At 39.4% G+C, this 27,920-nt stretch overlaps 1 protein-coding gene across 1 annotated transcript; it reads right to left on the minus strand.

Annotated features, from left to right (window-relative positions):
- Positions 1–4,197: 4,197 nt before the first annotated feature.
- On the minus strand, positions 4,198–27,865 carry sparc (secreted protein, acidic, cysteine-rich (osteonectin)). Its single transcript, XM_042493781.1, is given in 11 exon segments — positions 4,198–4,840; positions 5,636–5,784; positions 6,719–6,867; positions 8,075–8,208; positions 9,902–9,998; positions 10,001–10,024; positions 10,651–10,772; positions 12,884–12,977; positions 15,771–15,824; positions 16,164–16,229; positions 27,781–27,865. Coding segments are annotated over 10 exon segments (909 nt in total). The 5' UTR covers positions 16,221–16,229; positions 27,781–27,865; the 3' UTR covers positions 4,198–4,811.
- Positions 27,866–27,920: the final 55 nt, after the last annotated feature.

The following is a 27,920-nucleotide window of genomic DNA, read 5'->3' on the forward strand; positions in this document are numbered from 1 at the left end:
ACCTGGATTTCTCAACAGGGCCAATCAAATTACAGCAATGGCTGAAGGTGCGATTGTTTTACCGACTGGCGTCTACCGGTGCGTTTTTGTTTTTTTGTTTTTTTAAGTTTGAAGCGGGTGGTGCACCGCAGCTGTTTACCCGCTTGGGGCGACAAAGTTTTATTCAGTTTTTCTTTTTTTTCCTTTTTTTAATTGAAAAAAGGACACACACAAATGCACAAAATATACCCACATACGGTATACTTCATATATTATTAACATCTATTACCTATTAATACCACTATGTGTGTGTGTGTGTGTCTTTAGTCTAAATGAACCCTTAGGGCCCTCTTTGATGTTACACACAGTCATATCGCTCTGCGCACAAAATGTGCTTTCCATATTTAAGCTTTAAAATATGTTCGACATTAATACTTAATTTCCTGCTTTCATTTAGTTATTTTTTTAACCAACATCCTCAGAACTCCTGAACCTGCAAGGGGATTTAAAAGATGCGTTTTCTTTAAAAGTTGTCAGTTTTTAAAAAATGTATAATAATTTTTTTTATTTTAGTGCAAATTCTGCAGAAATTTTCCTCATTTTAATGCTTTAACCTTCCTGAGGTTTCCTGTGCTGCGCCTGCGTCTTTCACGAGTTATTTTACCCTTTGAACCTGAGAAAAATGGTTGGTGACAAGATAAATATCTAAAATTTAGTTTTACAAAAGAGAAGATTATTGTTTTTTTTTTTTTGTTTTTTTTTAAAAAGGGGGAAAATATCCAGAAAAATATATTTACAATTACAGTAATATTTATATTTAAAATTATATTACAGGAGAAATATATAATAAAATATATATAAAATCATTTCATATTTTATTTTCAGCACTTTTTAGGCCTTTTTTTGGCTTAATTTCTGGTAAGTTTTTGTACATTTTTTAACTAACTTTTTGTTATTTTTTGGGCCATGTCTTGTGAAGTTGCCTCTGTGTTTTGAAAGAAATCAAACCAATTCGATCAGGTTTCAAAGGGTTAATGTGTAGAGCAGAAGTTTTGTGTCATAGAAGACAAACTGTCTCCTCCCTGTCTGCTTAAAAATAAAAATAAAAAGACGCCTCAAGACATTTACTAGATATATTTTGTTTTCTGTACAACACACAAACTCTCCCCGTCATGCACCAGCACCGTCTCGCCCTGCAGTAACCCCGTTTTCCCGCCATCCCCATCAGCTGATTACTCCCACACACCTGCAAACCACCTGCACACCTGATCCCCATTCCCCTCATCAGTCCTGCAGCGTATAAACCGGCTCATTTCCACACTCTCTGTTTGTCAAACCTGCAGCTGCTGACCTGCAGCCGTCTGAGCCACGCTAGATGTTTCTTTTGTTATTTGTTTGCTCGATCAAACTGCAAACAGGTTTTGACCTTTTTCTGTCATTTCATGTTGTCGCCCTCTGCAGCAGAGAGACGTCCACAGCAGACGTCTGTCTGTGTGGAAAACTGCTGCTTATTTCAATCAGGCAAAACAAGAAAAAGTGCCTGCAAGAAATATGTGACATACAAGGGCTGAATTTGAACCCTTTGAAACTTGAGAAAATTGATCTGATTTAAAATAAATAAATAAATAAAAAATGTGCAGAAGACAACAAGCAGCTTCACGAGACACGAGACATGATCCAAAAATTTGTAAAAAAAAAAAAAAAAAAAAAAGAAAGAAAAGTATTAAAAAGTTACAAGGAAATGACCAAAAACTTTTAAAAAAGTGCTTTAAATGAATTAATTTTATATATTTTATTTTATATTTCTTATGTAATATGATTTTAAATATAAAATTATTGTCATTATAAAAATACTTTTTTTGCTTTCTAATAATGCTGTCCTTTTAATAATAATTTTTCATTATTTTTCTTGTTACTTTTAACTTTTCTTTTTTTTTTTTTTGCAATCTGTGGGACATTTCTTTCCGAGCTGCTCATTGCTTTTTTTCCCTTTGGTTACGAAAGAAATCAGGGTTCAGAGGGTCGAGTAGCTTGTGAAAGGCGTCTGAACGCAGCACGAGAGGTTTGAAAGGGTTAATGCATAAAATGTATAATTGTGGTAAAATGTGCAGCACGTGTAAAAATCAAGATCAGTCTTTCTCAAAGCTCTTTTTGAGGTTCACTTTAAAGTTTTTTGGAGGGACGTCTCCCTACAGAAAAGCTGATTAAAGACTGAGCCAGGTGAACTTTCATGAGCAAGAGCTTCTGCTGTGTTAACATTTAAAAAATCCCTCTGAAGCTGCAGCAGCGTCCCGCCCTCGGGGCCCTCTGTCAGCCGCAGCGTCGGCGTGCGGCAGCAGGAAGCTGAGAGGAGGGACTTGGGCTTTGTGGACGAGGCTCGGCTGTTGTTTCACATTCTTGACGCTGGAGTCTGGATGAACGGGTGGAGATGGTAACAGGGTGCTCCGGCTCTCCCTCGCCCGTCTCCCAGGGGACCACGAGCAGCTGCGTGCACAGCCAGGCCCTTCAGAATAAAAGTGTAACGCAGTAGCTGCAGACAGGAGACTGAACACTTTGTGCAGCAAACACACAACAGCCGTGTGTTGTGGTCAGAGTGCATACTTCAGTGCACGTTTTGTCCTGAACAAAATGTTCCTGCGGTTTGCTTTGCATTCTTTCCTCTGCGTGCACGCTGTGACAGCCCACAATAATGTCAGAAAATACATACATTTTGCATGTATACATCACAAGCAAACACACTGTTTATTGTACAACATGAACCCTTTAACACCTGGACCATCATGAGTTTTTCTCGTGCTACATTTAGACTCCTTTCACACGCGTTTTAATTATAAATCAATAACCCTGCACCCAGAACCAGACGAGAAATGAGCACAGCATAAAAAATAAAGAAACCTGACAAAATTGGTTTGATTTATTTAAAAACACACAAAAACATTATGAGTAACCCGGCAAGAAATATCCCACAAACTGACCAAAAAAAACTGTAATAGGTGACATGGAAATGTATGTTGTATTGTTTGTACTTGTTTGTACTATTCTACCCCCCCAGAAACTTGAAAAGAAAATTTAAAAACTGAAAAATATGTTGAAAAAAAATCTCTGAAATGTAGCTTCTCTCAGCCTGTTTAAGCTTTACTGACTTTTTAAAACTTGTTTAAATGTTTATTTTAAAGGCCGTATATTCTCCACTCACATGTTTTTACTTAGTGCCTCATTAGACATCCTCTTACAGTAAAAACATCAAAAGCAAGGCGACGTCCCGGCCGACGCCTACTAATTATTCTAAAGGAGAAGAGACCCATCTCTAATGAAGATCATGATGACAGGCTGTAAAAGTTCAAACACGTCAGTCTCATCTCTAATCTTATAAGAAGTTTTTCTATATGTGCAACTGCAAGAACATCAGAAGACAGCAGTCGACCTGCGTTTGCATCGACTGGCTGCACTTTAACACCTCAAATGATACGTGACCAAGTGTACAAATGTAACGTAGCTTTGGTTTGCAGAATCGTACAACAAGAAACAGAAACAATGCCAGATGTGGTGGATTAACAGCATTTGAGTTGCTCTTTGAACTTGGTGGCTGATTTTTATTTATTTATTTACTGTAAACAAACTAGCTGCTTTTTCCTCTCGTTTATCTTAAACCTTTCTGACACTTGTACAGGTGTACCACAAGGGTCAGTTTTTGGTCCTCTTTTGTTCACCATTTATATAAACAACATCGTCTCTGCTCCCCCACATCGCGCCGTGCATTTTTATACACATGACACTGTGTTAAATGCTCTTCTCTTAGGGGCTGTTTACACAGCAACAGTTGCATGAAATGTTGCAGTTTGGTCTTTTGTTTACACTACAAGGGTGTTTTGTGTGCCTAAAAATACAATTTTTGAAACCAGGTTCAAGAGTGTAATCTTTTGAAAATGCAGCTTTTTAATGTCACCATGTAATGCTTGCTTTTGTGTTTTGCAGATCTGAGTTAACAAGACATCTGATCAAGTTTCACTCATAAACAAACTCACGACTCGTGGAGACGTGTCGATATCACGTCAGATCATCTCAATAAAAAATTCCCGAGCAGAGGAGAAAGATACGAATGCATGCAGAGATTTCAGGATCTTTTCATAGACTTTTATTCATGGAAAGAGTTTGGTCGAGCTCTCAGTGTCAGTATAGAAACATGTTAATTATGAGAAAAACTCTCAGCCTGCGAGATTTTCCCCTCATCAAAAGTCCAAACAATATATCGTCTTTATTGTGTCAAATATCAGTACACGCGTGTCCTCGTCTGGGACTCTGTGTGGCAAATAAAAATGAACAAAGAAAGCAGTAGTCAAAAGATCAAAAATACACAAAATGACAAAAAAGTCCACCACCAAAAGAGTGCAAAAACTAAATCGTTGTTTTGTAGAAAGCAAGCAGAGGGAGCATTTATTTAGAAACTTTATTTTCCACTTTACAGTTTTGTCTCCTCACAATAATATTTCAAATTGATCTCCAATTTAAACCTTGAACAAATCTTAACATATATATATAATATCGTCAACAACATACATTTACATCAGAGGTCTTTAGTTTTTCTTTAACTGGGTGTTTTGTTCAACAACAAGAGGATTCAGAGTGATGTTAGTACAGACTGTGCACATTTCTCTTTAGTTACCTTTTTTTTAGTGGTATAGGTACGAAAGGTCATTATTCAACAAAATCAAAAAAAAAAAAAAGAATTTGCAATTAGCACCGTTACTGTGATTTGTTTTTAACTTAGGGATCAGCACCTCGTCCCGTTAGTAGCGACTAGGAGTTGTCAAACTGCTGCAGCTCGGAGGAGCTCAGATGATGAGGTCTTTGTCAACGTCCTCTGCAAACACACACAAACACACACAAACGTCCATCAGCACTTATTAATCAATCAGCAATATGGATTCAACAAACATTACAAAATATTTATCAATGTTGCAAATTTAACACTATGACATTTTGCAGATGTTGGGTTAGTTTTAGGGTTAGGGTTAGGTATGGAGAAGCCCTGCTCTCCACACCTCAAAACAAAAATTCAGTGTCAAGATGGCATGACACTTTCGAAAGATGTCGAGTTTTTGGTCACAAAATTTAAAACCAAAAACATATTTTTGTCATCTGTCATCAGTATTCTACGTCAAAATGGTATTGGCATTATAGACATCCTGAAATTGGTATCAGTCACTGGTTGTTTTTTTTCATTTTTCATTTATTTATTCATTTATTTGTTTGTTTGTTTATTTGTTTATGGACTAAACAATTAAAGCAACTCTTCAGATATGAGAATTTGCTGCTGTTTTCTATGATGGCAAACTGAATATTTAAATTTGGGACAAAAAAAGAACTTTAAAAAGGTCATTCAGACAATTTTTAGTCTGAATAATCAACCAAAAAAAACAAAAAAACACCGTCAACAGATAAAGAAAGAAAAAATCCTCCTGAGTTGCACCTTTCGGGGGGAGAAAACATGTAAGGCACATCGGTAATTATTTGAATGGCACTAAAGGGCTTCAGGGTACATGTTTGTGACACCAAACGGAGTATTATACGAGGTGAGGTTCATATTGATGTATGAACCAGTAATCTTTATTCTGTGTCGGTGATCTCGGTTTATACTGAACGGGCGGATACTCACGCTCCTTGATGCCGAAGCAGGAGGCCCACTCCTCCAGGGCGATGTATTTGTCGTTGTCGGAGTCGCACTGCTCGAAGAAGCGGGTGGTGCAATGCTCCATGGGAATGAGAGGAGCACGCAGGGGGGAGAGCTCAGTGTGGGTCAGATACCTGATGACACACGGACACAAGAACCAGAACATGAGGGGAACGTCTGTGGGAGACGTCTGACGGTTAACTGATGCGAGTGTCTGATGTGTTTACATTATAAACTTTTAATTATTCTATTAAAGAATATGTGGAATTAAAGGAAATACTTGGAAAAAGTGTTGTGTCATGATTACAGAAGGTAATTAGAAATTTCAGGATCACAAGGTCACTTTTTTGTGATCAAAAAAAAAAAAAAAGAAAACCATACATTTGATTGCAGATGTTATTGTACAAGTATTGACTGCTTTAAATAAATAAATAAATAAAAAGAAAAGTTTAAAATGACCTGGGGGGAAAAGGCTTGAAAATTAGAATAAATTAAATTAAAAAATAATTTGAATTATGAATAATAATTTTTTAAAAAAATTTAATTCTCCAAATTCACTAATTTCTTGCAATTTGCTGTACGTTTCTAGCGAAATTGCTCATTGCCTTTTTTCCAGTGTTTTCGAGAGAAATCAACCTGGGTTCAGGGTTTTCTTTGTTATAAAAAAGGCCTCTGAATGCAGCCCAGGAAAAGTTATGTCAAAGGGTTAACTGATTAATAAGAAATTAAGATTATTGCTGACCAAAAGGAAAAATGCTTTTAAATATGTTTAGCAGTCACGTCGCTGCGTTTTAGAAAAAGTCGTTTTAAAGCGAGCAGCCGCTGGTGACTGCTGGATCCATCAGCGCGGTTGCTGCGGTGTGACATCAGAAGAAAACCAATCAGCTCTCAGTCTGCCAGCAGCTCAACCACGACCGCAGCGCCACCCAGATTTAAGATCTAAAGTGCTGACTCATCAGAATATAACCTCAAATCTGTCCAGAAAATCTCCCCGTTTCCTCCCGTATTTGAGCGTGAAGGCCTGTAATGAGCCCGTCCAGCTGTGATTAAGTGATGTGTTTATCGTACCCGTCGACGGGGTGCTGGTCGAGCTGGCCGAACTGCCAGTGGACGGGGAAGATGTACATGTTGTAGTTCTTCTCGAAGTCGTGAGCCAGCAGGTCCAGAGAGTGCTCGCCGGCCTGCAGCCTCTTCTCGTTCTCGTAGATCTTCTTCACCTGAAACATCAAACAGCTCAAATTTAGCACAAACACAAAGCTGCACAAAGTTTCTTTTGTTTGTAAAAGGTGTTTTATTCATTTTCCTTAATGATCCACTAAAGTTAAAGGAGCTCTGCTCAGAGTGGAGAGATGTGTGGATTATTAAAGATACAGTGACCATAACTCCTCTCTGGTATTTAGAAATATTTCACTCATATAAACATTTCCTCAGTCTGAATTATTACCTTCTCAGACTGTTTAGATAGTTTTTAGGGGCTTTTTTCAAGCATAAACCTTTGAGTTTTAAAGAAGTGCAATAAAAAATGCAATCTCTACTGTCGTTATAGTTATATATCTCTAAATATTTGTGACATTTATGTGTTATTTCTCTCATAGAGGACTCTGAGAGCAAACTAACCCTCATTTAGTTAAATTCCTCTGTGTGTGAAGTGTCTCTGCTCACTGTAAATATATAACGCTCGTGTCTTTATAAGGACAATATTTGCTTTTAAAGTTTTGTGCTAAAGGGATATTTGCTCAGGAGGGATGAACGTCTCCGTGCACGCAGCTTTTTAACGAGAACAAAATGTGCAGCGTAATGAGAACACATTAAAATCAATGTGCAAAACTTTACACTTACATTGTGCCCTTTTTGTTTTATGCTCCCAAATATCTTACAGAATAAAATACATTAGCACTCAGCCACACGCAAAATGTGACAGAATTTGCGTTTGGCACATGTATTCAGTATTTACACAGTAGGCGGGTTTCCTTCACAGATCTGCACAAAATTAAGCGATATTTGAAATGTGATTGAAACACAACGTGGAGCTGACTGTGTTTCCACTGAGTGATGTTTTGCGACTTCTCCTCTGGTGAACATCCCAGTAACCATGGCGATGGATGAGGGTTAACATAAACCCGCCTACAGATGTTAAAATTTTGCTTGTAATGAAAATGGGACTGACAATATTTTAAATATCTAACAAAAAAACTTTAACATCATGGCATTTTGCAGATGTTGGATTTGTTCACCGTACACCTTACGACAACATTTTAGGTCAAGATGACAATTGAAAGATGTTTTTTGGTCACTTGGACACAAAATTTAAAACCAACAACATATTAATGTCTTTGACTTTTCGTCAAAATGACTTTGGTGGGAATCGTACACACGAATGTGCAGCGCTGTGCAGAGGAGTGCAGCGTAAATGTGCGTACTGACCCTGAGCTTCTGCTTCTCGGTCAGCAGGTTGTTGTCCTCGTCGCGCTCGTACAGAGTCACCAGAACGTTCTTCAGCCAGTCCCTCATACGCAGGGGGAACTCGTTCAGCTCCGAGTCCATGCAGGGCTCGATGACTGCGGGGAGAAAAAAAACACAAACTTTACCTTTAATTTATGATGGTAATTTACATGTTAGGCTATAAATTCGACCTCAAGTCTTCAGTGAAAAAATCAAGTTTTTTAAAATTATTTTATTATTTTACAGGATATATAAATATATATAAAATATAGATTTTAAGTTTTTTCCAAGTATTTTCCTTGTTTTTATGTGTTTATTTTTTTACATTTTGTTAGTTTGTTTGGGGTTTTTATGTGCTAATTTTCAGGTAATTTCTTGGTGTTTTTTTTCTTTTTCTTTTTTAAAATAAATTTCTCGCCCTGCCTTCTTCTCTTGTTTTTTAAATGGAAATGTCACAGGTAAAAAAAAAAAAAACTGTTGCAAAAAATTCTAGCAAAAAAATAATCTGCATCTAAATAATATCACAAATTAATGACTTTCATTAGTTTTAATTCTTGTGCTCTGAACACCACCTGAATCTCCATGTGAACCTTTCAGCCCTGACTCATCTCTGACTCATCACACACTGAGAGAGTGTGTGTGTGTGTGTGTGTGTGTGTGTGTGTGCGTGTGTGTGTGTGTGTGTTTCGTGTTTAGTTTGAACAGTGGCAGAAATGCAGCCTGCGTGTTGGGACAGATTCTCCCTGCAGCCTGCAGGTCGTCACTCAGGACACAAAGAGCTGAGCTGCAGCTTTTCAGCTCGATGAGGAAAACCTTTATTTGATCCCTCAACAGTGAACACAGAAACACATAAACAACAGAAACCACATGTCAAAACAAAACAGCGTCCTTAAAGTTCAGAGATAATGAGCTAAAATTCCAGCTAAAGTGGCTATCTTATCTTGTAAAAAAAAAAAAAAAAACAGGCATGAAGGAAGATTATCCTGCAAAAGTTGTGAGTTATGTTATGTATGTGTGTATGTGTTTATGTGTGTGTATGTGTTTATGTGTGTACCGGAGCGAACTCCTTTCGTCTCTGTGTTTGTTCTTATCGCTCTTTTTTGTGTATTGTATTTTTTATTGCTAAGATTAATAGATAGATCAATACGTGTGTCCGGTAACTTGTGGTTTTTAATTTTATTCATTTCATTGACATTTTTTGTGTAATTTTTTATGGTGTTTCTTTTTATTTTGTTGACTCAAAGTAGTCATTCTCATTTGTCTCCTTCACACCAAAACATGTTTTATATCTCAAGTGTTAAATTGCAAACACTTTAAAATAAAAAGCAAATTTTTCGGCTCATTTGATTAAATGCCAACGTGAAGCTCTGGCGGCTGAGAGACAGGCGTGTTCGGGATGGAGGCAGCAACATGCTCATTTTAAACTAATTTTGTTTTTGGTTGTTTTTTTTCTTTTTACTAATTTCGTATTTCTTATTATGTTGCTCTTTAATTTTCTTGTACTTTTTACTTTTGTTGTTTTTGCAGATTTTTGGGTCATTTCTTCCTAATGATCAAAATTTTGATACAATTATTTTTTGACCTCTCAGTGGTTTGTCACCATCCTCGACCAAATCAGCTGAAGTTTTGGAGTTATGATCACTTTCATGAGACTCAGTTTGAATCAGAGCTACAGTTAGTGTCGCTGTAAGTGTCGGATAATCTAAAATATCTGAGTGTAGAGTCGGAGCCAGTGGAGCAGCAGCAGCTTTAGAAATAACGCGCAGAGCCGTTATTCTTCGGGAAACTCTTTGGGAAAGATTCACTCACATTTGCAGGATCCGATGTAGTCGATGTGCAGCTTGTGGCCCTTCTTGGTTCCCTCCAGGGCGCACTTGGTGGCGAAGAAGTGGCAGGAAGAGTCGTAAAGGTCTTGTTGTCGGTGCCGCAAACCTAAAAAAAGAAAAAAGATGAGTTCTCAAAGCTCTGAGCTTCTGCCTGATGAGAGTTCATAAAAAGCTGCGTTCACTATTCACACAGAATATATGAAATTCTACCTCACTTTTCACCAAATATCCCTGAACTCTGCTCCATAGCGTTTTTTAGATTTCATCTTAACCCTTTGAAACCTGAGCAAGTTGGCTTGAAGTCTTTCAAAATCATGGGAAGAAGATGATGAGCAACGGCAGAGGAAATTAACCAAAAATTTGCAAGAAATAGTAAAAAGTACCCAAAAAATTATCTGAAAATAAGTTTAAAAAAGTAAAAATAAATAAAATACAATAAATACAAAAGATGCTCAAAAGTTGAAATAATTCTGATACAAAAAGTAAACTAAGTAATGATAATTTATATATTGTCCCTTGCTTTCTGTTGTTTTTTTTGCCGAGACTTTTTCCCTTGATTTTTAAACATTTTCTAAATCTACTAATTTCTTGCACTTTGTGGAACATTTCTGATCATCAGCTCATTGTCTTCTTCCATATTTCTGAAAGAATTCACACTAATTTGTTCAGGGTTCAAAGGTTTTAATACTTGGGAAAATTAAAAATGCGTCCAAGAAATGTGTTTGGACTCACATGCTCGAACTCGGCCTCGGCGGCGAGGCAGCTGGAGGGGTCCTGGCACACACACATGGGGGTGTTGCTGTCGTCGACCTCACACACTTTGCCCTTCTTGCAGTGGTGGTTCAGGCAGGGGTCTGTGGACGAGCACACACAGAAGCATTACAAGTAATTTCTCAGGAAACGTTAATTTAACAGAGACTAAACGGACACCATGACCCGGTCCAGACACAATTACTTCACAGTCCCCCGCTGCCGTTTGTGTTTTTTGCCAAAGAAAAAATTTCATCATTCTGTGGGAAAGAATTAAAGCTGCAGCGTGGATCTTTTGTCTCCCCCTCCTGGCAGTGAGGAGGAAATTATTGATGCATAATATATCTGCAGGTTAACTCCTAATCCCTCCTCTGTACGCACTTTCAAGTTTTTCGCAACATCCGCTGCTTTGTCACTAAGATCTCTTTGTTTTAGAGCCCCTTTCACTCTGGCTCGTTGACGTAAAATGCATCACAAATTATAATTACAAAATATAAAATACGTGTTTATCTATTTGAAAAAAACTCATTTATTTCAAAAAACGTTTTTACACCCACAAGGTCACATTTCAGGCGATTTTAAAAAGCCATGTTTCATAAACCTGCAATGGAAACACTTTTTTTAGTCTTTTCTAAGTCACATGATGCTGCGAGGTCACATGATGCTGTGAGGTCACATGATGCTGTGTCTATGTGCTTGTCAGTAGGAACTGGCTCCCTCATGATGCAGCAGGAGCTACAAGAGCTGTTATTGCATCACATAGCATCCATCGCCATGGTTACAGGGATGTTATCACCAGAGGAGAAGTTGCACATCATCACTCAGTGGAAATGCAGTCGTCTCACAATTGTGTTTTATCCACATTTTGAAAATATCTCTTACGTTTTGTGCTAATCTGTAATGGAAACCTGCCTGTGGTGTGCAGCACCTCTCAGCGAAAATATTTTCACGTGTTCAGGCTTGAATGTAACAGACGTTCATTTATATGCAAAAGTCCTACACTCCAACTTTAATAAGTAAAATGACGACACAAATGGCCGCAGTTGATATTACAGTTAAAGACACAAATTAAGTGTAGGTTTTCGTGGTGATATTTTCTCCTTTTACAGCAGTAAAGCAGTAAATCTTTCTACACTGCAGCTCAGGCAGAACTGAGTATCTGAACACTTTGTACAGTCGGGCTGATTTCCTGCGGCGGCGCTGCTGTCGGCCGCAGGCTGCGGCTCAGTTCTACTTAAAGCTGGAACGTGTAATTACAGCCGTCTCCTCCGACAGTCTGTTATTACGGATGTTTGATTTGCCCGTCTGAGGCTTCACTAAACGCTGGAGCTCAGAGAGCGTCGCTGCAGGACGGACGAGAGAAACGCAGCTCAATCAAATGTTGGCGTGCGTCAGAGGAGGGCGATGTGTGAAATAAAGTCACTGAAACTCGGAAAGTCTGACAGATTTATGGACGTCTGACTTTTTGTTTTGGGTCAGAAGTGTCACATTTAAATGTGTCTGCACGTCTGTACAGTGATGTGATGTAATTTTTCAGGGGTTTCTAAAGAAGTTTTGACCTTTTTGATAATTTTTACTTCATCATATTTTGTATTTATAATATTTTTTTTCTACCTTTGTAACAATTAAAAATTAATAAAATCTTTCTCTCACATGTTAAACACAACTGAATTTACATTTTGATACTGATAAATAGTAACATAATAATGTAATGAAATATTTTTATATTTTTATTTGTATCCATAATAAAAATATTGATTATACATTTTTGTAGAGCTACATTCATGATGTATTTCTGTGTCTGCATGTGGTATGACATCATGACTTTTATTTCATTATTTATGCATTTATTTATTTATTCCCATATTTTTTTAGAATTTATTTATTTATTCGTTCATTTAATGATACTCGTGTTTTTTTTGTCCTCAACAAAAACACAAACATAACATAAAAATACAAAAACAAAGCATAAAACAATATGGCTCTGCTTTTAATAAAATTATGTTAAAATATGGGGGGAATTAATCCCAAAACTAAATTGTTTACTTCGTGGGGACCAGAGTTTTGCCCCCCATATTTGTGGTAGAACTTGATTTTTATTTTAGGGATGGGATCAGGGGTGCAGCGTTTATGGGAAAATTTGGGTAAATCTCTTGAGAATTTGTGTGAATTTATGCAAAATTCACCTAAAAGTGACAAAAGTTTTTGAACTTACTCTCAGTAACAACTTCCTCCTCTTCAACGATCTCAATGGCTTCGTCGAATTCCCCGATCTCAATCTGCACCGGGTTGGCTCCCACCTCGGGCTCCTGGGGGACGGCAGAGGTCAGAGGTCAGACGGAGAGCAGCTTTATGAGTCACATGCAGAGAATTTAAAGTTTTCTGGAGTACAGAGAGCGAAGAGAGTGTGTGACCAGAAGAGAAAATCTGAGCTCCTCCTGTCTGATCCCTTAACCCTTTAAAACCAGGATCGACATCACTTTGCTTGAGCTACATTGAGACACCTTTCACAAGTATTTAAGCATAAGAAACCCAAGCATATTGTTGATGTTTTTTTTAAAGCATAGAGGAAAATGGCAATGAGCATCTCAACGAGAGATGTCCCAGAAACTGCAAAAATAAATAAATAAATAAAATAAAATAAAATAAAAACATAAATAAATAAATTAAGTTAAATTAAAATACAGAAAAAGAGAAAAAAATAAATATGAAAACAGTTATTGAATAAATTATTATTTAAGTATAAATATATTTTTAAATATAATTACATTTCTCACAAATTGTAAGAAATAAGCAGATTTAGAACATCACTTTTTTAAAAAACTTCTTATTTTAATATTTTTATTTATATTTTTTTACACAAACATTTTCATTTTTTTCAAGTTTATTTCCTTTTTTTCTGTTTTGTTTTTTTTTCCACTAATTTTCAGTGAATTTTCTTGCACTTTTTATTAATTTCATCTTGAGTTGCTCATCGACTTCCTCCCGTATTTTGAGAGAACTCCAGGGTTAATGCACTCTCTGAATTTTTTTGGCTTTTCGTGCAGGTCTATTTCTGCTCGACGTCCACTTAAAACCAAACCGCTCAAATATCCCTGGTTTTCCTCAAAATAAGGTTTAAACGTCACCGCTGAGGAAGGTTCCTCCCTGAAGGCCAAACAGAGTCTGGGAGCAGCCAGACCATAATATCCAACAATAACAAGCAGCTGGATCCTCATGTGGTGAAGCCATGAAGAACGTAATGGCTTCCTGACCGGCTGGCGGCTAAAATTAACAGCTGTGGGATCGCTGGTCCCGCTGGACCTCTGGAACAGGAAACCATAAACGTTCACATCAAGTCTCGCTCGAGCGTTTCATACCGGGATATTTTGGACGTTTAGTGTCGCTGACGAAAGTTTGGACATTGTGCCCAGTCAGAAAACGTTTTTAATAAGGGGATTTTTCTCGCTCCTAAAAAGGCGAAATCGTGCAGCGAGCTGGAAGGATTTCATGCTTTTGCTGCTTTCTGTTATTTGGAAAGATTTCTCGAAAGCCTCAGAGGAAACAAAAGGATTTGGGAGGAACAGATTGATTAGATTTGGATAAGTATCCAGATCAGGATTTCCAGCGTTAACAGATTAAACTCGGGAGGGACAAACTGACATCGGAGCTTCCAGGTCAGCTGCAAAACAACATCTGGATCTTCTTACCGATGATGCATCAACACTAACGTTTTAATCGGTTTAATCTGGAGGTCGGGACGCAAAAACCAGTCCAAAGAAAAATCACAAAAGTCACCAGATGATTAACAAAACGTGAGAAAGAAAACTTTAAATGTGCTGCACAAAATTACATCCATTTTCTTTAGACTTTTATGCAGTTTTATTGTGAAATAGTGCAAACTTTCAGCTCTTTGTTTATCTAAAAATTCGGGCAGGAGCAAACGAACTACGCAGTCGGAGAACTTGTGATTGGTTCAGTTTAATTTCACATTCCTACGTTCACTTTGCAATGATTCTGTGACAGATCGACTGTTTCTTAGCCCCAATAACGACATAAATCAGCTGCGGGAGCTCATCGCCGCCGTCACGTGAATAAATACCCCTGAAAGTCTTTGGCCGCAGTGATGAAACCCCTAAAGCTCCATCACAGATCACATCGTCTCTGCGAGCAGCTGCACGGCTCAGGAAACACATCACGCACGCCAAATCAAACTCACATGAGAGCAAAAGTATTTGGGTCGAGTTTCCCAAAACAATCTGTGGACGGCGGCGTGAACCAAACAGAGCTTTGCTTTTATTTTGTAGTTTTGTCCTTTAATTCTATCTGTAATTACAATAACAATGAAATCCAAGGACCGAGAAGCTCAAGCAGGTTGTATATCAACTTTTATACAGATTATCTACTTTAATTGGAGGTAAATTAAGAGTAAACTCTTCTAAAATATCATTGCAGCTGCATGCGCATGGCTGAGGAAGGCAAATTTATGGTATCAGCATACTGAAAAAGCTCAGCTGCTCCTGGAGGACGGACACAAACGTTTTGGAGAACGGTGGGAAAATAATCAGCTCGACAAAACAGAAGTCACCATGTTGGATAAGTGATAACAGAATAACTACAAAGAAACATCTGGAGAGGCTCCTCTAACGAGCTCCAGCAGCTTTTTTATCATGAACATCTGGCTTTCATGTTTGAGTTTGTTTCATTTAAGCAGAAACTCCATCAGAGATCTGAGTGTTGAAGTCTTTGATTCACATATTAGTTATTTAACACCTACTTTAATCTGATTTATTTAATTTTTTAACCCTCTGAAACCAAGTTGGCTTGACTTCTTTCAAAAACATGGGAAGAAGAAATTATCAAAAATTAAAAAGTACAAGATAATTACCTGAAAATTAGAAAACTAAAGGTAAAAACAAACAAACGAGGAAATGTCCTGGAAGGGTGCTTAAGAAAAGAATAATTTTGCAACATAATTTTGATCATTATAAATATAGCTTTTCCACTGCTTTTTTGATTTTGAGTGAAATCTGAAAGCAGCACAAAAAAGCGATGTCGCTGCAGGTTTCAAAGGGTTAAGCAGAGAAGAAAAACACGAAATTCTGAGGAACATCTGGACTGACCTCAACAACTGGCTCCTCAGTTACCAGCTCCTCCACGACGGGCTCCTCCTCAGTCTGAAACACACACACACAAGACATTAACACTCGTGCACGTGAACAAAAAAAAGCGCTTGAGAAAAGGAAATTAGAGGCAGACAGTGAGCTCACACACACACAATAGCACACCGGGGAAACACACACACACACACACACACACACACGCGCGCACACACACACACACCCACACACACACACACACAGGGAAACACTCACACGTGAACTGATCATCAGGAGAGGAGAAACACACACTCAGGAAAACACACAAAGAGAGGAACACGCTCGTAAAGACAACAGCAGACCACACACACACACACACACACACACACACACACACACACACACACACACACTCACAGGAGCAGCCATGGCGTGGCCGGCCAGGCACAGGAGGAAGACGATCCACACCCTCATCTTCAAAGTCTGCGGAGACAAAAAGAGCAAAAGGTGAACCCACTTTTCTTTTCTTTTCCAAAAACTGCACTTCCTAAAATGTCCACTAGAGGCTGGCTCCAAAAACGAGTCAATTCCCAAAGACCGCCATGTTAAAATGCCCAACTTTACAGCAGAAATAAACACGTTTACGACCTGGTACAAAAACCAGTTTCGGTCTCTGTAGTTCATTTCAACGTTCACATCAACTTTACGTGGGTGAATTTTGCGTCTGTTAAATGTAATTAAGGTTTAAATTGACACATATTTAAGGGCTTTGACTGACAGTTGATGTCTGTTGACAAGTTGGTTTGGTAAGATGTATAAGAATCACTGATTTTTATGTAAACTTGTTTTTCTATTCTGCTTTCTAATTTCTGAAAAATAAAATGTGGATCTACTGATAAGTATCACATTGGCTATAACTAAGTTTGATCTTGATAATTCAGATCATTAATTATTTTTGATTCGTTTTTAATTTATTATTAGTAGTATTTGGTTAGGCTATACTTATTAGTAAGAGTAGTAGTAGTATTGCACAGTATAAGAATGGAAAAATCTAAAAAAAAAAAAGAAAAAAAAGCATAAAACGGGAAATATTAAACTTTTTGACAACACCAGAAATATTTGGATTTTAACTTTAAGTTTTTACTTTACTCAAATATAATAAGACGAGTCAGCATCGGGATATGATAAGAGCCAAGAGTAATAAGAATCATCTGAACTGGAGATGATAAAGTCTAAACTCAGACTCGTCCTGCGCTCACGGATCCCTGCAGTCACTCTGAAGACAACAAAAGCATCTGGACTCAACATGTAACACAACTCTTCTTTTCTCACGGGCCGCTGGAAGCTCTCCAGTTCCCCAAACAAAACCCTCAGTGTCCGCTTTGTTTACTGGCAGCTCGCGTTGAGGTTGCCTCTGCCTGTTTGTTGTAGAGACTCTCCCAGAACATCATTTCACCCGCTGACGGGGATTTTCTGTCATTGTGGCGCGTAAATCACGGCGCTCACAGTAGCTGATTGCACTAAATTAGGCTTCAGAAACACGACTCGACTTCTCGCTCTGTTGTTTGTGTGGAAACAGGCGTGAAAACGGCCCCGCCTCTGCGTGCACCTTCACAGCAACATTTTCCACGACCCGAGGCTGCACACTGCTAATATTTACACCAGGCCCGTGTTTGGAAAAATGACTTTCCACACAGCTTCACCAAACACATATTTACATCTGTAAACTCCCGCCGGTTATGTAAGAGCTCGATGTGTTCGTGCATCTGAACGTGTGGAGAAGATTCAGTTCCTGATTTATACCTGATTTAGATAAAAGCTGGAAACAGGGAAACTCAGCTTGCTTTGTTTTCAGGGCCACTTTGGGATTTTGGGACAGTTCTGGGAATTTAGCACATTTCTAGGATTTTGGACATTTCAAGAATTTTAGGACATTTAAAAACTTTTAGGACATTTGTAGGATTTCAGCATGTTTCAAGGATTTGGGGATGTTTCTCTTGTTTTAGGACATTTCTAGGATATTAGGCACATTTCTAGGATTTTTGGTCATTTCTCAGATTTTACAATGTTTCTAGAGTTTTAGGACATTTCTATCATTTCTGTCATGATCCTGGGTTTCTTTAATTGTGTTTTCTGTTATTTGTTCTCGATACTCATGTTCTGTGTCCTGTTTTATTTTGTAACATCACTCCTCGTTTGTCACGTCTGGTTTTCCTTCCCGATTTTGTATGTTTGTCTCCTCTTTTCTATCACATGTCTTGTATCAGTCTGTTTTTTTTATGAATATGAAAATGTTTGGGGGGAGCATCAAGCACTCTATCAAGGGCCAGATTTGGCTCATATGTTGAGAATCACTGCTTTAAGGACTGAAATGTTGTGTATTTAAATAAAGTTTTTTGCAAGTGTTAGGACAGTATGCATTCATTCTCTTACCTATGGACGTTTTTCCTCTCACGTATTTGTCTAAAGTGCGCACGAACCTCCAGGTTTTTGCTTTCTTTGAAGCAAAAAACCATCTTGGTCAAGTTTGCACACTCTGACAGGCTCCTTTTCATGTAACTACATCACTAACACGACTTTTTCATCAGAAAATGTATAGTTTTCCCGTGTGTCATCTCCATGAGTCCGCTATCTCTCCATCTCCATCTGATTGTCTGAGCTTTTATTGCTGGGAACCCTCTCTCTTTCCGTCGCTGCCTCTCTTCCTTCATCACGTCTCGTCTGAGGGACTAAATAAGGGCTCCTTTGTTCGGTAATGGAGCATGACATTGCTTGGTCTTCCTCCCTCTTCCTCTATTAGTTATCTCCCTCTCCACCTCCATTAAATCAGCTGTTTCGCCCAGACATCCACAAACGATCTCTATTCTCCCGACATCAAAGGACGTATGGTATATCTGGGCGAGCTGAAGGCCGACTATAAGATCAAAGCTCTGTAGTTTCATGCGCCCGGTTTCCTTTATGTCTTTGCATTTTTTTGGCTTGATATCAAAAAGAGCAGTATCTCTTGTTCCTGTTGAGTCTCTGCTGCAGAGGGAGCTCCTCATGCAGGTCAACAACACTGAAACGAGCTGACACAGTTTGGACAATCTACCGAAACGCTGCAGGAGATCAGCGGGGGATAATAAGATTTACAAAACAGAGCTGGGAATAGTTGGAATTCCTGCGCCTCGGATCAGAGGGCAGCAGGTTCAACCCGACAATAAATCAATAAAAAACAAGCCATACAATCTCCTTTTGGAACATTATACTCTAAAATATTTTCTTTTTTGTTCTTATAACATGAGCAGCAATCAGACTCGGAGGAAGTGGAGATGAATGCCTCTGGAAAAAAACATCGCCTTGAGGGAAACTTAACGTGACGCTGGCTTCGCTTGGCTGGTTGCCGGGCGTCCTGAAAAACGCAGGAGGGCCTCTTGACACGGAGCGTCTGAATAGGGCGACATGTTTGGACAGATGCAGTGAAAAGGGGAAAGTTTGCACAGAAGTGGAGAGTGTTGACGTGCGTTTTTTGAAGAGTCCTCAAGCGACAAAAGGACTTTCTGTCATTTGGACAACAAAGAATTATTGATAGTCGCCTGTAGGCGCATTTTTCTTCTAATGTTACCCTCAAAATAGTCAAAGCTCAGAGATGAGTGACGTGTAAAGCCGTTGAAGATCTAGCATTTTTTCTTAAGAGCAAGTTTAAACATGTTTTATCATCAGATGAACCCTTTAGAGCCACGTCCTCCCACAATGATGTGCTTTAAAAGTGCAACATGATGGACATTTTTGCTAACATTGTACCACCATCTAACAGGGCATTTAAAGAGTAAACCATGCATGTATCTGGCATTTTTACTACGACTGTTTTTCTTTCCAGACATTGAAGTCTTGTCACTGTTTGGACAAAACTTCTTGAGGCTGAAACTAAATTTTGAGGACATATCGTGGTTAAAAATACAGAATTTCCCCTGTGGAAAATAAAAATGACAAGCTAAAGTCAACTGTCTTTTGTCAGTCCGTCCTGACTCAGAACTCCTCGTATACATTTACTCTGAAAGTGCTTTTGGCGTACAAGAGTGACACCAAAAAGCCACTTTCTGCATCCAACACGAGTGAGACTGGACGGTGTCCGATGAGAATGCAATTGGACAGAACTGGTGGCCATGTTGGTATATGCCAGCAGTCAATTGGACGGCACTGGGCGCGTCCTCATGCAGCGTACATCGGTGGCATTGCTTGATACTAGACGCATTCACATGAAATGCTGAAGGACATTGTGGGCAGGTGTTGGGACGTCAGCAAAAGCAAATGGTTAGGATTGGGCGAAAAGGGTAGCTGATTCGGTGTAAAAAAAAAAAAAAAAAAAAGTTGCATCCAGACTGAAAGCAGACTCCAGACTCGGAGTCACTTATATTCAACCTGATGCCATCCAGCTGTGTATCGAGCAGATGCGACAGGTTGCATTCAGCAGCGTTCTCAAATGACGCCACCCATCTGGGCATCATGCTGAAGCGGCAGCATGCTGTTCAGCTGTCCGTCAATGTATAGTAACATCACGATGGGTGAACGTGGCCGTTCTGTCCGGCCGCGTTCTGAGGTTACGCTGTCCAGCAGTGTATCATGCAAATCGAAAGGCGGCTTTTGGCACTTAGATATATAACGACAAAAGCACTGCAAAAATGGTAGTATCTGACAACTTTGGAATGCTAAAAAAGATCATTTATGCGCTTGAAATACTCAGGTTTTGGTGATACTATAACACCTGTAAATGCAGAAATATCTAGGTAGAAAAAAATCGTTTTTTGTGGCACTGTGATGGTTAAAAAAACAGCAACAGGTTTCTAGAAACACCCATTCTCTGGAGCCCAAAAGCTGCTGGAAACACAGCTTTTGATGTTAGTTGCATCTGCTCTCGGTATCACACCATCCACTATCTCCTCCACCTCGCGATGACAAAGTAAGCTCAGATACTACATCACTTTGTGATACGATACGTATAAACGTACAACTGTAATGTGTCTGTGGTTTGCAGAAACGTACAATGCAAACATAGATTCTGGTGATTGGGTTGTTGTTTTTTACGTCTCTTCTTCTCTGGGCTTTTCTCTGGCAACTGAGTTTCAATGTGTCTGCACTTTTCAAACAGACCACAACACTTCACAAACATCAGATTTCATTTCATTAACTGCGATTTTCCTCCATCATAAGAATCTCTGTGCACAGACTGAGGAAATCACTGTTTCTCCTCTCGCAGTATTTGCCTCCTCAGAGTCCTTTGCATGCCAGCGTTGTTTGTCTGCACTGTTTGCTGGCAGACAGACGGCTACAGGTTGTTTTTCCAGGCCTGCAAACCCGCCAGTTATGTCACCGAGGAGAGGAGGAAAGAATTCTACTAAATCTGTTCGTTTTAAAGAGCATCTGAAGCCCAGAGAGGCTGAAAAAAGAGAGAAATCAGAGAGAAAGTGAGGCGGATATCTGTATTAGCAGCAGGTTGTTTTCCTCCGTAGCCAGTTTACACTTGCTCACCCAACTAACCTCCCAAATTAAATACATTTGGGGAGAAAAAAGGCCTCTTTATGAGCCTGAAGTTTCCCTTTTAGCCACGGCGTTGTTTGATTATGAGAGCAGCTTTCCAAATAAAATAATTTGTTTTGCTGTTACGTCAGTCCGTCCGGCCTCCTCTTTCCTGCCCAAAGACTCGGACCAAACAGGAATAGGTTAAAGTGGACATACGACAGGAACACCGCGTCCCTCCAAATCAAACACGCACTTTTGGAGATGACACCACTTCATTTCCTCCTCTTTAAGCTCTCGCTCCACCGTCAGACACGCCACTTATTTGTGTGTCAGAAGTTCTTTTGACGAAACTTCCCGTCAGCAGAACACCTTGCTTTTTTTTTTTTTCAGCCGAGCTTTTTCTAAAGTACAGAGACGTTTTTCTTGTGTGCAGGTTATTTGGAGACGTCACCGTCTGCGTCCTCTGCCAGGGTTTCTGTACTTTTCCACCTCTGAGCTGCTTATGACTTCTCATCACTGCAACCTTCAGAAACACTGGTCGCCATTGTAAAAGCGCCGCCTCGACTCTGCGTGAAGCACTGAAAGATTTCCATCTGACAGGTGGAAAAAGACAATGCAACAATAAATGTGTTGGCTTTTTTTTTATTCTGCACAATTATTCTCTCTTGACTAATCGGACCTCAAAAAATGCAGTTTGGACTTTCCACTTTCTTCCTCGGTCACGTTACCATCGTACGTTCTGCAAACCACAAACACGTTCAATTTGTATTTTTCATACCTTTCAGATCAACGTGTTTAAACTGACGTAGTATATGAGCTGACTCCCTCCGAGTGCAGTTTTATTGGGGTCTCTATATATCGTCTTCTGTCTGCTTCTTTTACACCAGTTTCTTCTTTCTAACTTGATTTTGATTCACTATCAAGACGAGAAAAATTCAAAATAAGACACATCCCTCAGTGGTTGCTGGATCCATGATGAACAGATCTGCAAACCAGGACTTTGCAAGTCTGAGGAGGAGCATACTGGCTCGAAACATCACTTGTTTTGCAGAATAAAATCCTTTAATGGGAGCCTCCTGGTGTGCGGATCACTATCAAGGGAAAGCAATGAAATCTTGGATGAGGAAAGAGACTCTTCCACAACAGCTGTCTCCATTTGGTCTTTATGATGGACTGATTTTTGGGACCAAAGGGGAATGTAAAAAGGTCCAGCAGGTGCTAAAAACAGTGTCAAGAGTTCTGAGTTTTGCCTCGTAAAAATCAGCCAAAGGATGTAAACTGTTATAAAGTTATAGCACAAATGGTCGATTATAGTTTTTTTCAGAGGTGAAATCTTTACGCTCGCTCATTTTAAAGGTCGATCTCAGCGACGTGCTGCCGCTGCTTTCTAGTTTCGAATATCACGAGGCCCCTTCTACTCGAGCTGCCACCTCAACCGGCAATAAGACACCTGACACATTCTTCTTCTCTCCGGGGAGTTTTTTGGGGGGAGGAAACCCCCTTTAAGTTTTCTGGACAAAGAGCAGTTTGAAAGAGAGAGCAGCAGTCATCCCGATCAGTCAGGAAGCACAAAGAGCACAAAGATAAAGAGCAGAGCGGAGGAGCGCTTGTGGGAAAAGGAGTTTTGGATGTATGTAACCTGAGTTTCCTGTTTGACTCAGTCATCCCTCCATCAGGACAGACCCGCCGCTTCCTGCTTTACACTCGGTGTAACTATTATTTTACATTTCACACTCACTTTAGGCGATATGTTGCTCTAGAAGCCGTTGACAAGGTATGAAACATTAAACTTTTGTTGCAGTTTGGCCTTTGGTTCACACGACAACAGTGTTTTGGGGCCCTGAAAATGCAAACTTTTGACTTTGGGTTTCTGCTTTTTAATCTTTGCTCTCAGGGGGGAGGGTATGAAGTTTTTTCAAGTCAAAAGGCTCAAGTCCAAGTGAAGTCATTGGTGTCTTGGTGGTCTTTTTCTAATTTGTAATTTTGTGTCTAAAATCATCAAATTTGTTAAATAAAGTTGAATCTCGTCCACACTTAAAAGCATAAAACTTTCATCAGACCTCCTCCGCCTCCCTGCAAAGACAAACTGAAATCTTTGTTTTAAGACATCACCTGTCAAAGTCTCATTGGTGCAAATTTCGTTTTAAAATGTCTCGCCATGTCCAGTGATCCGTCTCCATCTTTATGTTTTATGTAAACTCTGAGAGGCCAGGAAGCATCGACTGTATGTGGTCAGCGAGTAAAACAAATCACTGAATATCACCACAATTCTGATCATTATAAACGTCCCACCTGCAGTAATTCAAGCTTCAGAGAAAAAATGCAGATTTAAACCACAGCACGGTTATATAAATGTAGCTTCTCCTGCACTAAAATCACTAATAACGGTGATTCCAGCGGCTCAGGGAGGATTTTCCATGAGCTGTCTGTTCGCTTCCTACTCAGGAAGTGATGAAAACCTGAAGCCGCTGAGTTTTCCATCTTAACAGACTGAGTCACCTTTACTTTCTGTCTCTGTTTCTCTCTTTAAAACCCCAAATCTCTCTCTTTCATCCTTTAAATTTCTGCATTATTGTCCTGTCTCGATCTTTTGCTCCGTCTTCCCGTCCTTCCTGCTCTCACTAAACTCCAGATTCTTCTTCTCCACGTCGAGTTTAGACAGCAGCACAATCCTTACTTCCTGTTGGGGGGGATTAGAGTTTTTCTACAGATTGCCAAACTGGCCCAGTATTTCCAGTCCTCCTCCCACTTGGGTCCACCTCAACAATTAAGCAGCCAGAGACGCTCTGTCTCCACCTCACTCATACTAATGCTCACACTTTGTCCCTCTGTCCTCCTCGACAGGTGTGACAAACACGGAGAACAAGAGCTTCATTCAGAATCCAAAGACAGCGATGGCATCTTTCTTAAACGTGTGAGTCGGTGTGAGCGGAGAGGAAACAAACTGCTCTGACCGGACTCAAACAGCAGCAAGAGGAAAGATGGAGGAACTTTACTCAAAATTCAAGTTTTCAAAGACACTGAAACATTGAAAATATTGCACTAAATGTAACAGTGCAGACTCAAATGCACGATGTGTCTTATATTTGAATGATTTACCCAATAACGCATCGTTGCTGCATAGTAGACCAAGAAAGGGCTTCCGAAAATCACATCGTACATGTGAGCAGGGGCGGAGCAACCAGAGCCTGTGCATAAGCAGCAGGTTTCCATTAACCCTAAAATTGCACAAAGTGAATTTGCGAATATAAAATACGTTTAATGGAAACGCATCAATTAAAAATACAACAACTCCCGCATGAGGTGGTATTTCAGGCGATTCAAAAAAGTCATATTTCACAAAACTGCAATTTTGGCTTTACTAGGTCACATGATGCTGTGAGGTCACATGATGCTGTGAGGTCACATGATGCTGTGAGGTCACATGACGCTGTGTCTATGTGCTTGTCAGTAGGAACTGGCTCCCTCATGATGCGGCAGGAGCTACAAGAGTTGTTACTGCATCACATAACTCTGAGAAAGTTTTTAACCCACATTTCCTCTGTGAAACCGTGGACTACATCTCCCAGAAATCCTCATACGTGGCCGCTCCCACGTATAAGGGGCTCGTCTTTCCATCATGGCTCCTTAACACGCCTACACGGCCTTGGATTGGAAATAATGACGGCTAGATCGGTGGCTGCAATAGAAATAAAGCTGCTAATGTTTTGAACATCCATCGCCATGGTTACTGGGATGTTATCACCAGAGAAGTCGCACAGCATCACTCAGTGGAAACACAGTCATCTCACAATTGTGTTTTACTGACATTTCATAAATATAGCTTTAGTTTTTCGCAAATTTGTAATAGAAACCGGCCTTCTGTGGGCTCCTCCTCTTTTAATCCATGTCACTCTCACCTGTTTCTTTCTTGCTTGCTTTTCTTTTTGGAACCCTGTTTTCCCTTTTTTGGGCGCAGATATGACCGTGTATGTTGGTGCTCCAGCCCTGACTCTTAACTGCTGTTGATTCCTAGTGAAGGGGCGGACTGAACCATTTTGCACCTTTAAGGGGTGAAAGAGGCCTCAGAGAGCTTCCACTATGTTTTTTTAAAACTATAAAATGTTCAGCTTTACACTGATTTATTCAGACAGTTTCGATTTAGTTCTGGCACATTAGAAACAAAAAACTGCAAACAAAACCAGACTTTTAATGGCAGAGTCTCGTATTTCCCCCCACTGTGACGCCCCTGCATGTTAATTGGACGCACAGAGAAACTTCCCTCATTCAGCACAAGAGTGTCAAACTCTGCACAAATGCACAACTCTGCACAGCTCAAACACTGTGTGCAAATAAACTTAACTAAACTAAACTAAACTTAACAAATCTTAACTCAACTTAACTAAACTAAACTAAACTTAACTTAACTAAACTAAACATCTGACTGAAGCTGCAATAAGTAAAACAGATTTTTGAAGTTCTTCTACAGCAAACCCTGTCTTTGTGGAGCTGGCTTTGTGCACACTGATGTTGTCATGCTCAAACAGGAAAAGGGACAAACTGTGGACACATTGTCTGCTGCAGAATTCAGACTTTTTTCCCTTCGACAGTTAAAAATCACAGCCAATAAAAACAGCTCCACGCGGACCAATCGTGCACCCAAAGTCATCTGCAGAGCCCTCTCCCTGTGTGTGAGCTCCGGTGACGTCTCGACACTTGAAGGCATCTGAACTAACTAACAGAGTGTCTCAAACAGCTGGTAACCGATCGCCATGGCAACACGCATTCCTTTACATGGGAGTAATCAGAGAGGGGGAGTCACAGAGGGATGAAGGGAGGGAAGAGGAGATATTTGTCGGAGAAAAGATCAGGCTTTGTTTGCATCCTGCACTCTAAAATCTGACTAGTTGATTTTACTTAAAAAGATTGCCTTGAAAAATGTAAATAAATATAACTAATAATTAGTCTCAATTTATGTTGGCTTTATATCTAATTGCTACTTAAAATTTAGTTATATTTACTTAATTCTGTGAAATTGTTACAACTTAAGAAGTTTAACAAGTTTATTTTAATCAATCTCGGTAAACCAAGTTTACCGTGCTGTAAATCTGTCATATTTGTATTTTCTTAAACATGTTTCAAGAAAAAATCTCTGAACTTCATCATTGGCAAAATCCTCTCTGTGATAATCAAGTTAAGTCAGACTTTTCTTGACTGAAGTTACTAACACTTTTTTGTGATTTGAAAAAAAAAAAAAAAAAATGTTATTTGAGTTGTGAGTAACTATTTTTTTGGAGAAATACTTATTTAAAAGCTAGGGTAAAATGCTTAGAGAAGAAAAAAATATTTTTTAAAAGTTATGTTATAAGATTATATAAGTTTAAAGCACCTTTTGCCAAGTCTTTGCCTTTGTTTCTTTTTTAATTTTTAACTAATTTTCAAGTGGGTTTTTTTTTGTTGTACTTTTTCTTGCTCATTTTTTGGGTCATTTCTTCGTTCGCTGCTCTCTGCTTTCTTCCCATGTTCTTGAGAGAAATCAAGCTAATTTGGTCGAGTTTCAAAGGGTTAAAATTAAGTAAATTTGGCTAAATTTTGAGTAAATGCAACAATTTGATGTAAAGTAAACATAAATAACGGTAAACCGTTCTATTTACTTTCCTTTTTGAGTCAGATAAACTTGTCAGATTTTACAGTGCATCCGCCCCTCTTCTTCTCCTCTTCCCTCCCTTCTTTCTTTCTTCATTATTTTCTTTCTTTCTACTCAGTTATTTCCACAGAGATTATTGCTGCAGAATCCAACTGGAAAATCTTCAAAACCAAAGACAAAGCTGTAGTTTCTACGTGTAAACTGAAGTCTGACGGTGAATTATGTGACAGATAATCAGCCTTTAATGTTCAAAAATCAAACCACACATCAGCCACATCCCCCTCCTCCCCCTCGTGCTTTAAATCCCCCTCTCTCCCCCCTCCTCCCCCTCGTGTTGCCGTCCCCTCCTCCCCCCTCCTCCCCCTCGTGTTGCCGATGTGGCACACAATACCTCCACAGAGAATGGACCCTCATAATCACAGCTTGTTTACCTGCAGGGAGCGATTTTCCTCGCAGCTGCTTTGGCAGTAATGACGGAGGAGGCTGAGGTCTGAGGCTGCCTGTTACACCTCACGTCAGTCACCTCAGAAAGTACATTTCAAATGTGAAAAATAGATAAAACACCAACAAACAGCAGTGCAGGAGAATGTTTTGCAGGTAATCAAGTGTGATTTTTTCGTCCTGGTGTGGATTTAGAGACTGCAGCAGGTCAAAACGTGTATGGAGAAAAATAGATTTTGCTGCCTGCTTTATTTTGGTTATTTGGTTTTATTTTGTTTTAAGACAAAAAAAAGTTTTAGAGCAGCTTACAGCATCACAAAATACTCAAACCAAAACTTTCCAAAGACTTTCTGCAAACTTTGATTGTTCTCTCCCCTCCATACAATACATTTTTGCAGATTAAAGAGCGAAACATGAGGTCACAGGCTGAGCGGGGTCACCTGATGAGTGACTAACAGACTTTCTTACCTTTCTCTTTGCAGAGCAGGGACACCAGGAGAGACGTCAGCTGTGAGCGGAGTCCGGGACAATCTACTGCTCTGGCAGTTCACACAGAAGACATTTCCAGTGGGACGTCCCAGTTAGGACACAGCAGACCCCCCTCCCCT

Source organism: Plectropomus leopardus, chromosome 9 (assembly GCF_008729295.1).
Source record: "Plectropomus leopardus isolate mb chromosome 9, YSFRI_Pleo_2.0, whole genome shotgun sequence".
Classification (NCBI taxonomy): Eukaryota; Metazoa; Chordata; class Actinopteri; order Perciformes; family Serranidae; genus Plectropomus; species Plectropomus leopardus.